The sequence below is a fragment of the Macaca mulatta genome, chromosome 2 (genome assembly GCF_049350105.2).
Source record: "Macaca mulatta isolate MMU2019108-1 chromosome 2, T2T-MMU8v2.0, whole genome shotgun sequence".
NCBI classification, from domain to species: Eukaryota; Metazoa; Chordata; class Mammalia; order Primates; family Cercopithecidae; genus Macaca; species Macaca mulatta.
Genome location: NC_133407.1, coordinates 5,949,704 through 5,962,394, shown reverse-complemented (window position 1 = coordinate 5,962,394; position 12,691 = coordinate 5,949,704). Strand labels below are relative to the sequence as shown.

At 40.7% G+C, this 12,691-nt stretch overlaps 1 protein-coding gene across 4 annotated transcripts in view; it reads right to left on the bottom strand.

Annotated features, from left to right (window-relative positions):
• Window positions 1–578: 578 nt before the first annotated feature.
• The window catches only part of MB21D2 (Mab-21 domain containing 2), a 119,440-nt gene continuing 107,327 nt past the window's right edge, over window positions 579–12,691 (bottom strand). For 2 of the 4 annotated variants that reach the window (NM_001194011.2, XM_077990662.1), the window contains 1 exon segment: window positions 579–3,420. In NM_001194011.2, the coding sequence (NP_001180940.2) occupies window positions 2,156–3,420 (1,265 nt within the window). In that variant the 3' untranslated portion in view covers window positions 579–2,155. 4 annotated transcript variants of the gene reach the window in all.

The window sequence follows — 12,691 nt, the reverse complement described above, 5'->3', positions numbered from 1 at the left end:
GGGTTGATGGGTGCAGCAAACCACCCAGGACGTGTGTGTACCTATGTAACAAAACTGCACGTTCTGCACATGTAACCCAGAACTTAAAGTATATGAAAAATAAATAAATACATAAATAAATAAAGATTGCATGATAGTTGTCAGTAGCAAAAGAATCCAAATGCTTTCTCTTCCATATCGGGGAGAGTGTATGTTTCTGTCCCGGCATTCCAACTTGGAACGCTGAGCATGGCCCTGACTGGAGCGGCTTACGTCCTGTGTCCCTTGTTAATGTTGTGGCCAGGGAGATGGTTTGTGCAGATTGGCTTTTCCAATTATGATGCGTTTCCAGTGCTGGGGATGAAATCACTTCCTGAGAAGGACAAGGATCATGTGGAGGATAGACACTAGTAGTAAAACTGGGGAACGAGGAAGACTGAATGTTGGATGTTCACTATATGGACAACTGGTCTGAAAGACACTAGCAAGTCCATGGCTGCATTTATTGAAAACTGCTGTTAGTATAATACTAATAAGAAAACATACTAATACTAATAAGAAAATAATTCCCAGATTACAAACTAACAACAACAACAAAATTTCAAGGCCAGTATGTTTCCTTTTTTATTATTATTTTTGTGTTTGACTTAAATGGTTGAATGTTTTCATTTTCATTTATAAGCATTACATTAATTTCCATGCAAAAACCCAAGATCGCATATGTCTGATTTCAATTGGCCGAAATCCAACCCATGAGTTTGGACATTCAAGACCAAAATGAACACGTTGCTTGACCTTTCCATGAGTAGACATCATGGGTGTCCTTTGAAAGATCAGCAGGCCTCCTGACCTCTTAAACACCAGTTTGCCATGAGTCCATATGAAAACAGGGAGCCAATGCCTTACAGCACCGAAATGAGGCAAGTAACTTCATTCATGAAGACAGGACACCTCTAGACCAAGGATTGCACCCACAGATATTTCCTGGTTCCTGCTCTATAGTGATACCTGCTTTTGAACAAACGTGGTACCTTCTATTTGGGGATTATAAGTTCTTCCCGCCAGTTTTCCTCAAAACTCTCAGGAAGAGTTAGAGACTTTACAAAAAAAGCTTACCTCGACGACCCCAAAAGGAATAAATACAAAGACACCTACTTTATCCAGTATGTATCTTCCCCAGCTTTAGATGGAGTCAACATGTATAAAGCTTTAAAAACTTCTCTCAGTAAGACAGGAATCAGGAATATCAAAGAGGGTAAAACAGGACCCCACTATTGAAGGAGAACGAGGCAAATGCAAAGAAGCATTCCACTGATCGAGAGAAATGGGCAAAATGAAAAAATGATAGAATTTCAAGAGTGGTTGTTAATTTATACTGAAACACACTTTGCAGTTCTGACAATGGCAAAGATTAGTGCAAATAATAATTATAATGGTATGTTCTTTAACAGGATTTAAATAAGGCTTCAAATAATTACATATGCTAAAACTAACATTTGGAAACCGTAATTCTGTTTGGAAAACTCAAACACACCCTTCCAACCACCCAGTGTTCTCTGATTTGAGGACAATTACATTCAATGAAGTTGCTCCAAAACACAATTTGTAGTATTATCACTTTCAAAGTTTACATTGTTTGGTGGAAAAGGGGGAAGCTACTCTGGTCACTGGTCAAAATAAATAAATCCAGCTAACACGCCAGGTAGTTCCCAGGTTCATATGATTCTCAAATATCAGTAGTGGTGAAAGCTCGCAAGAAAAAAAGACAAAAGCAAAATAATAAAAATAATACAATAGAATCGTTAAGCATCAGAGATTTGTTTCCTCATACCCATGAACAAATCTGCACCAAGCATGAAACAGAAAACAGCAAGAGGACTCATGGGCATTTTCATCTATGGCTCAAGATCTCCTTAAAAAGAAAAAAAACTCCAACAAACTAAAGAGCATGACAATAACTACAAAAAGTAAACAATGAAATCAGAAGCAGAATATGAAATAGTAATATACTGTTTCAGAGCCTGCACCATCCTGCAGAACCAGGAAACTTAAAATTTGTTCTTAACAAATCCAATCTAGGCTGGATATGTAAAAAACAGAAAGATAGCATCATAAACCAACATGACACATTATCAGAGTTTAAGAACCAGGGAAAAAAAAAAAAGTCAGCTAACACTCAGAAAAATTTGTCATCAATTCTGAAATGGGGCCTTGTGACATCGTCAGGATTGATAAAGACAGAGATGGACTTTCCCGGGTTCTCAGTCACTAGCTGCTGCAGTTTTTTTGCCAAACGGTCATCAGGCTGGTTGGGGTCCCCTCCGTCTGACTGTGGGGAGGGGATGCTGGTGGTGCTACCTCGCCTCTGGAGCTCCAGTGTCAGCCGGTTGGCTGCCTTGACATGCTCAATGGCAGTGCGCAAGTGCTCTGCCGGGTCTGAGCGCACAGAGGACAGCTTCCGGGCGTGAAGCATGACTGTCTCCTCAGACAGGTGTTCCAGCATGTTGCACTGAGGGATGAAATAATTGGGGCACATCTTGTTGACCAGACAGTGTTGCAGGTCATCGATGAGGCCCAGCAAAAAGTGGGCTGCATAGTCTTCTTGCGCCAAGTAGTTGGCAGGAAGTCTGTCGCAGGCCCAGAGCATCATGCTCCGCAGGTGATAGGGGCTAATAGCCTTGGGCCGGGACAGCAGTTTAATGATGATGGCTTTGCAGGCCTGATAGGCCTGCATGAGGCTGCTGGAGATGCACTTCTTCAACTGCACCTCGCTCCTGGCAAAGGACAGCCGCCATTCATTGTCCTTCTTACCCTTGTAGGAGCAAGCAGGCACCAAGTAAAACCCACTGATGACCTCTTCCTCAGTAATCTTCCCATCCCAAAAGTGGTTCTCCATGAGCCAGCTCTGGGCCACCGCAGGCCAACCTTTGAAAGACACCACAGGGACAATATCGTACAACATGCGGCTACTCCCTACACCCAGAATGATGGAGATGATGGTCCCATTTTTTTCTACCTTCTCCACCTTTGGCATCCCTCGCTGGGGTTTCTTCTGTATTTCTGATAGGACAATGCTGATAGAATCATAGAACCAGTCAGCCACTTTGGTAGGTGAGAAGAAGTAGTTGGTGGCACCATTGATGTGATCTACAATGGTGCAGCAGTCTTTCCATTTACTGATTGTCCCCTCATCAAAGAGCCGAAGGCTCAGCCAAGAGTGGCACAAGGCTGAGTGGCGCATGTCGAGTGTCACAGGCTGATTACGGTCATGCAGCTTGAGGGCTGGCACCAAGAGGGTAAAGTCCATATCATAGTCAGTCCCCCGGGCATAGACATTAAGCTCGTCTAAGTCCAGGTCCACCACGCCTTCCCGGACACCTCCAGAGAGCAACAGGTACTCATTAGCCACTGGAAGCTTTTGGTCCAGCTTTTGCACCATTCCTAGAAATAAAAAAGGAAAAAAAAACAACATTATTATAGGAAGCACAGACATAAAGAGTCTTATGCATGAATACAGAATGTTCTGAGGTTCCAAGAACCAAAATTCATTATCAGTACAAAATCAGATCTCAGGCTGCTGCACAGATCTGGTCAACGGTACTTTTACACTAGTGCTAGAATCCACCCTTTTCCAAATGGAAGAATTATGATAGATTTTTCTCTCTTAGTGAAAAGCAGTATCATTTTCAATAATAAACCAGGGCCCTTCTTCCCCCAGTCATCATCTCAGTTAACGGAATTGCCATCCACTCAGTCGTGCAGACTGAAAACCTCAGTACATTTCAACTCTTTGCTGCCCTTCTACTGCCAAATCTTTTCCATGAAACCTCTGCCAGGGTTCTCACCTCCTTCCCTGTTCTCCATCTCTCCTGCCATCATAGGAGGTTCGGCCTTTTTTATCTCTTGCCAAAGCAGTTTTCCTTCCCCAGGCTCTTCGCACTTCACTTTCCGTTGTACCAGCGGTTCTCAGTGTGGGCTGGAGACATTTTCAGGGGTAATGAGTTCATAACTCTCTTTATAATAATACTAACACATTGTTCGACTTTTTTTTTAAGAGACAGGGTCTTGCTATGTTGCCCAGGCTGGTCTCAAATTCCTAGTCTCAAGCAATTCTCCTACCTCGTCTTCCCCAAGTGCTGGGATTACAGGCATGAGCCACCATGCCCAGTCTTGTTTGACTTTTTTACTGTGTTGCCATTGTACTAATGGCACAAAAACAACGGAGGATAAAACTCCCAGTGCTTTAGCAGCAGCCAAGACACTGATGCCAAACTCTACTAGCAGTCAGTAGATCCTTTACCACTGACATGCATTAGCAATTTTTTTAAAAACCCAGTTTTACTTAAGAAAATCCTTGATGAAGAAAAATAAGTTATTTTATTGAATCTCAACCTTTGAGCCATTAGAAAGATTATTTTCCTAATAGTCTGTGTGAGGAAATGGCAGTAACCATAAAACCTCTCTTCCTTATACTGAAATGGGAAATCTGTTTTCAGGAAAAGCACTCACGTAACTGAGTTGTGAGCTGAACTAGCTTCTTTGTTCATGGAACACCACTTTTACTTTAAAGAACAATGGAAAACTATGGGCTATTTAGATTTGGGTATTCGGCAGACATTTGCTTCAAAAATGAACAAAATGAGCCTGGCTTCAAGGAAACTACTGACAATATTTATTGCCAATGATAAAACTGAAACTTCTAAGAGAAAATTAAATTTAGAAAATTCCGCACCGTGAGCGTGACAGCTTCCCGAATTGTATACGTTTCTGATTAAACTGGCGGTGACATTAACGAATGTGATTTCTGATGAGATTGTGAGTCCTTTTGAGAACCATGTCTCATGTATTAAGCAGGCATAGAAGACTCCGCACATGCAGTAGGAACATAATTGAAGCTATGACTAAATGATAAGGGAACGAATGCATGAAATTAATAGGTGGATAGCATTAATAGATAGAATGAATTAACATAAATACTTAAAGGCTAGACTAAAATGATTGTTCCATAAACAACATATACGTTTTCCCTCCTTCATTATATATGTGCTTATGCTTGATTAGCTGACAAACTACCAGCATCATCCTGTGATTTATTTAACAGCGTTTCCCCAAAGATCATAAAGACCTACCACAAATGATTATAATATTCCATTATTCATTGTAATTCATAGTTTACTCGTCATAGGAGAATCCCAAATCAAATAAACCATATGCACGTGTTTTGTTACTATTATCGTTACACTCTGAATGTTTGTGCCCCCTACTCACATGTTGAAATCCCAACTTTCAATGTGATAGTATTAGGAGCTGGGGCCTCTAATAGGTGGTAGGTGATTAGGCGTGAGAGTGGAGCCCTCATGAGTGGGATTGGTAGCCTTATAAAAGAAACCTCAGAGCGCTTCCTCACCCCTTCTGCCATGTGAGGACACAGCGAGAAGACAGCCCTCTATGAACCAGGAAGCCGTCCCTCACCGGACAATGAATCTGCAGGCACCTTGATCTTGGCTTTCTTGACCTCCAGAATGGCGAGAAAGAAATCCCTGTTGTTTATAAGCTACTCAGTCTAGGTCCTTTGATATAACAGCCTGAATGAACTAAAACAATTATACTTTAAAATTTAACGCTCATTTATTAAATTGTGCTCGTTTTCACTCTTTAAAATCCTATTTTCCAAACCACATGAACCATGAAAAAGTCTTTTATTTAGTACCATTTCCTTACACACAGAAATATGGCACGTTATCATTTTCTTTTTAAAACCGTAAGTTAGCCAACATTATAGTGTCAACAATTCACCACAAAGAACATCCAGCAAACCTGACTTCTTGGCTGTTTCTCACACTATCTGCACTGTGATATGGCATCCAGGTCCCTCTTCAATAAAGGACTTATGCCAGCTGCTTAAATGCTATCCCTTAAGGATTGTCTCAGCTGCAGAAGGCCGTCTTCACCAGGTCAGGTCCTGTGGCTGGGATGGGGGTTGCAGGTGCACATCCAGTAAATGATTGGTGTGGGAGTGTCCCAGCTCAGGATACTCTGAAGGGCCATTCAAACTGAGTTCCCAGTGGGGTTGGCTGTGGCGAATGATGCGCCTGCAGGGAAGCTCAGCTTCTCCTACTTGAACCTGCTTCCTTCCCCACTTCGACAGGTGTAGATCCCAAGGGTGCTGCCTCATAAACATCCTAACTCCATTTCAGAAGCTGCTTCCTGAGAAACCCAGCATACTAAATACTATCTAAGCAAAACAGAAGATACTACCTACTCCCCAAGCAAAAACTGTCTTCAGCATGGAAAATATGTTTTCTTTTTAAGCCAAACTTAATCTGGATTGAGAGTTCTTATAAATGCCAAGACAAAGATCCGTTTCTCAAATGTCATTATCTTTTAATATTAACCTCATCTTTGCCAGGTAAAGAAATACTACCACCCTACGTTTTGGTTATTGCTTTAAAGGATAAAATTGATTTCTCAGATTCAGGTTAGGTTGTGAAAATCATTTTCATTATTTTATGAACTCACATGTCAGAACAGTCAGTTTCAGTGAGATATATTTGATAATGAAACAGTGTACTCCTCATTATTTCAAACATTCTTTCATTCTAGCATTCAGAATACCATAAATATACGTGAGAAACACTGTGAAATGCTGTGTTGTGGTTAGTAAGTAAGATCTGAATCTATTAAAGCTATATTGTTATTTGAGTACCACACTGCTGCCTCCTCTTAGGCACAACTAACTCAAAATCCTATGTATCCTTTTGTCCTGGACAGAAGAAAACCGGTTTTGAGCCCACCAGCTAAGACTTGTCTATCTAATCAGGGTAACTTGTGCATTAACAACCTAGAGATAATCTGTCTACAAAAGTGCCACTGAATTTTGCCTTGGATTGTCACAATTCTGTTTGGAGAGTCTTGGGTAAGCCATAGCTAAAACTCCCTTCTGCCCTCTGCTGGATATAAGAAGTTTTAATGTGTTTTCACTTGTCAATATATACACTAGAAAATTCCTGCCAATGATAAAATACTCTCTTTCCTCCCAACTGATGCTTATGCATCTCGTTAAAATGGTGATCCTTTATTCAAAGGAGTCAACATCAAGTATTTGGCTAAATTCTAATTTTCAGGAGGTAGGGTAATTTTGAACACTTCTTATTCCTTTTAAAGTGAAGAAAGCCCTTTAGCAGCAGAAAGAATACTGCAGACACACATTTACTAAGCCCCTAGAAGTTAGAAACAAAGTCCCTAAGGCCACACTGTTCCAGAAGCTAATCCCTTCTTACATCCACATTTCCATTTAGCCTCCCTGAGCGCATTAGTCTGCAATTTTACAAATGATACGGTAACACAACTCGAGCCTTCCCCAGCGTTATACAAGCCCAAATGTCTTCCTTGAAAACTTTCCTGGGCTAAGTTTAAGTGAAAATGAGCTGACATCAGCTATCATGGCAGATGGGTTGCCATGCAACCAAAACACAGGGCTGGAAGGGAAAAAGACAGAGGAGGGAAGCATTTCAACTGTACGCTTTGGCTGTACGGATCAGTTCCAACAAGTGCCATCTCTGCAATGATCCAAGGTTTTTTGTGTAATTATGGGAGGATAAGACCGAGTGACCCTGGCTATTTAGCTGTGAGATTATCCAAAGGTAGGCGTGGGAACAAAAGGAAGATGCACATACACCACTGAGCTTGTTAGCAGCAAAACAAAAAAAGGATAGAGGATAGCTATTCCCTTGGGTGGGTCTCTTCTTTTCATGGAGGCACTGGCATATGCCTGCTCTTAAGTAAAACTGCCACTCAACCTCCTTTCCTGTGATTCTCCATTTCTTGGTTTTGATATATTTCAGAGAGTTTTTACTTAAGAATATCTTAATAGTACCCTTTTATATAGATACTCAGGTCCTAAGTTTAAGGAATGTGTTTCATGTCATGCTTTCAGTTATCTGCTGATTATCTTTAGAATATCAAGTGAAAAATGGAACTCTGTCTCTGACTTCTTTATGTTCTAGTGAATAAAACTATATCATATTCCACTAAATTGAAATTGCAAACCTTCATCATGCAAACATATAATGCCAGATTGCTAATACTAGAGCACAAAAACTAAGTATCATTTCTTGTTGTCTTTACAAGCCCACTCCAGTAAGTCTGTGAAAGCTCAAATAGAGAGTTCAAGAAATACTAAGTAGATAAGTCAAAATAGTACTTGTATAGATTTCTTTAAAACACACACACACACACACTCTTACATATTTTAAGGGAGAAAGATTTAAAAAAATAAAATTTTTATGTCTTATAATTAAAGTTACAACATTAGATAAATTTTATCTTTTTACATACTTTTGAAACTATATATATATATATGCCTGAATATCTCAGTAATATTCATTGTCTCATATAAAAGAGCTTCCTTTTTTGGCTCCAACTCATGTAGCACACACCAGTAACAAACAGGGTCTTATTCCAGCAGTGGGTTTTAATGGAAGGAAGGGTACAGGGCGGGATGATGTTGACAAAGTCCTTCTTTGATTCTGATGCATCCCCTAGGATAAGTCTCCTTGGTTGACAATAAACAATATAAAACCTTCCTATAAAAATATTATGGTTTATGTTTCCAGGGCGGAAGTATTTTCGTCAAACTTACTTGACATTCTGAGAAACATCTGAGATGTGGGCATGGCCACCTTTTTCTAAGAAAGTCACTCATCTATGAAATACTTAATGACCCCAGTTGGAAAAGGTTTTAGGCCTTTCCTCGTTCATGCCCAGAAATCATCTCTCTGAAGAAAAAACTGGTTCCAAGAAGAGAAATCACTCATTCGAGGTCATACGGCCTTAGTGACAGACTACCAGCATTGTTGCATTCCAACATTTGTGCAAAGATCAGAACGGCACATGCGTACTGATCTCCCCACGACAATGCACAGTGGCTTCAGGGGGAAGCAGCAGACGTCTCAGGGCAACGTGCCGGCTTTGCATTTTTATTGGTCAAATCTTTAGCAGGACCTGGGACAACTGGCAGAACATGTCTGGCCATCCACACTTATCGTAAGGAAGAAGGGGCCTGGCTTGCCTTGAGAGAGCCATTAGTATTCCCAAATAGACTGTGAGACCCTGGAAATACAGAAGACAAAAACGGAGCTTTCCAGTTTTTCAGTAATATTCTGAGTTATTAGTACTCACAATTATAGTATGTTTTATATGTCAAAGAGTCTGTTTTATTTTGCATAATTTGAGACAACTGCATGTAATCTTACTTTTTAGAAAACTGATTAATTCACATATGGTAATGGCAATGCCCTACTGACCAGACTATATATATATATACACACACACACACACACGCATACACACACACACACACACGTGTATAGTAAGAGGGCTGATTCAAAAGATATCTCTCAAAGGAGTCTTTCTTTGTACTTCCCCATTCTGATACTGATATGTATGCAAGAACACTGGACTCAAGACAGGCTTGGGCTTGGATCCTGGGCTTGTCATTTACTATTTAAGTGAGGCTGACAAATTAACCTCTCTAAGCAATTCTTTATCTATTAAAAAACAAACAAATTGATGAAAAGTAAGTAAATGCATATAAAAACCCACCCTTACAGGATTGCGATGAAATGTCTAAGCACATCTTTGATATTTAGCTCATTTGCCCCATATGTTCTTCCCTTTTCCTACCACACATAAAACTGGAAGAGCAAATAACGCAGACTCCACAGAGTTATTTCAAAGGTTTAATTAAACAAGATAATCTATTTAAAGCCTCTAGCACATGCAAGGCACACAAAACATGTCAGAGGAAGGGAAATGAATGAAGTATTCTCTCCCCCGGCTGTACCAAGACTGCTGCTAGCCAAGGCTGCTTTCTCTGAGTGGATGCCATCGTGTGGCACGACACACAGGGTGGCAGGCAGAGGGCAGGCTGCATTCTAGCTCTTTCTTGTCCTCTCACCCAGGTATCCCATGGAATGAACACCCTGTACATCCTAGTGGAGGGTCTTGACCTGAACTCGTAAGTTAGCACTTTCGACACCTACTGTCATTGTGAGCTGTGTTCATGGTGTATCTTTCCTCCAAAACAAGATAACAATACACAATCATCCCTTGGTCCCAGGAACGCCTACATATGCCGAAACGTGTGCATACTCAAGTCCCATGGCTGACCTTGTGGAATCCGCTTACACAACAAGTTGGTCCTCTAAGTAGGTTTCATATCCTTTTCAAATAGTATATTTTCAATCCGCATTTGATTGAAAAATAGCCACCTATAAATGGACCTGTGCAGCTCAAACCTGTGTTGTTCAAGGGTCAACTGTGAAGCATCTGGCACAGTAACTCACAAAAAGGCATGGCAAATGAAAGATCCTATCTTAGGTGACATCTATAACCTCCTTGTGGTCAAGATTTTTTTGCTGCATTGCTAGTGTAGACTTTAGATTAGAAGGCACCTGTTTTTTGTGTGTACCATTTCTTTCAATCAACTTGAATATCTCATTAACCATAACCTAGGATTATGGAATCTGCTGCATAATAGAATATGAAATCCTGTCAGCATATGTGTATAAAAGTGTTTACTAATAATCTAAAAGACGGGAAGAAAAAAATGCCTCTCTAATCTTCCATTATTTTCCTTCTTAAAAATTAAAACTGAAGGTCTTAAAAATGGGTGGGCTTTGTCAAAGTCTTACAAGCTATTTTAAACAGAATGAACATGAGTTAGACCTGGATTCAAGTCCAATTCATTCATGCCAACATCAACCACTGTGGACCTTGGTTTCCTTAAACAAAATTGTAGAATAACAACTGGTACAAGTTTGTTGGGTGGTCATGGGAATAAAATGAGAAAATGCACAACAAATTACTTAGTGTGTGGTTTTGTGCTTAGTTGGTAATCAGTAAACAGGGGTTGCTGGCACATGCATACACATACCAATATATTATCAATATTTTTTTTCCCATCAACTAAGTCCTGACCTTTCTTTCTTTTCAGTACTTAGGATAGTTTAAGAACTCATGGTTTTTGCCATTCAGAACTTACCGGCAAGACTCAAAAGAGAGTCGTATTAGCCCTACCTAGCAGCTTCCCAAAGTCACAATAGGGTACAAAAGTTACAGATTGACATTTTATAGGAATGGTGTTCACTTGAGAAGGCTCATTCTTGAAAGGCCAAAAAGAAAAAAAGTGAAAAGCAAGAGTAATGCCAATATGGTGTCAAACAGCTACGTAAGGATACAGAAATGTATCAGGGATGACCACGTTCATGCTCTCCTGCTCTTCAAAAGAACACACAAGCTTGTGATAGAGATGTTCGAAACAAAGTCAACTGTACCCCATCACTGACCCTTTGCCCGGGACCCAGCTGGGTCCGGTTTCCATTCCTTTCTCACTTGGAGATGTATACGTAAACATCTCAAATTACTCTGTATACATAAACATCTTAATTACTCCGAAACTGGAAAGCTGTGTTTAATTGGGGAGGAGAAGGGGGAAGTCTACATTTTAGAAGAAAAATAATGAAGTAGGCCAAGTCCAATAAATTGCAACAAAGATAAAAATAGGATTCAAACCTCAGATTTTACTTATTCACGCAGTAAGTATGAGCGTCTCCTTTGAGCCAGTACTGGGCTAGACACTGAAGAGACAAAGGTGAAGAGAAACACACCACCCCCACTGCAGAATGCTGATTATTTAGTGAGAAAGCCAAGTGTTAACTGTATCAATCAGGATGGGTGAAGTTACGCTGAGTAACAAAGCTAATACCTCAATGACCCGAAACAACCAAGTTTTATTTTTCACTCACACTAGATGACCCTCAAGGGTGAGTGGGGCAGGAGGGATTGGGGGTGCTTTTCTTTCCTTCATTGAGGACCCAGATGGATAGAGCAAGCCATGTCTAGAAAGAACTTCACAGTCACTCTACTGGAGGAAAAGAAGGTTCTAGAAGTTCTCTTTTTGGCAGTTAAATGCTCTGGTATGGAAATGACGTACATCATTTTCATACACAAATCATTGGTCAAACCAGTCACATGGTCCCATCCACACCCATGAAAGAAAGCCCAATTCTACCACATGCTGGGAGAACTGGGAATCTGCGACATGCAGCATGAACAGCTCCCACACGAATCAGATAATTACACACGAATCAACATATGATTAGAAACTGAGATAACAGCACTGAAGCAAATGAATAAGGTCCTAGCCAAAATGCATAACAGGAATAGGAGGAGTGAAAATTGTTTAGCCTGAAAAACAGAAAATTCAAAAAGTCTATGAGAGCCATCTTCAAACACCTGATAAGCTGTGCTAGTAAAGGAGAAATGGAATTTACCTATATGGTTTCGCTGAGTAGAACATAGAGAGACGTTTTCAGTGTAATGTTGTGTACTCACTCATCCGGCAGAATCTTCTAGCAAGGCTGCCTGTGGAGGCAGTACCTTTCCTATCCCAAGAGAGGATCAATCAGAATCTTCAGCAGGGACGGAGTCTCAGTATAGATGTCTTCCGAGGTGGCTGCCCATCCCAAGAACCTACTACTTAAAACAGACAACTGTAACGTAGACTTCTAGAGCCACCTATGACCATCCAGGGTGGGCCCAGTCACAGTGGCTGTAAGAAGACCATACTCTGAGCATTACGCCCAAAGGCTGGATGCCGCCCTTCCTTCTCATCTGGCCTACCCTATGTCATTTGTAACCTGCAGCCCTG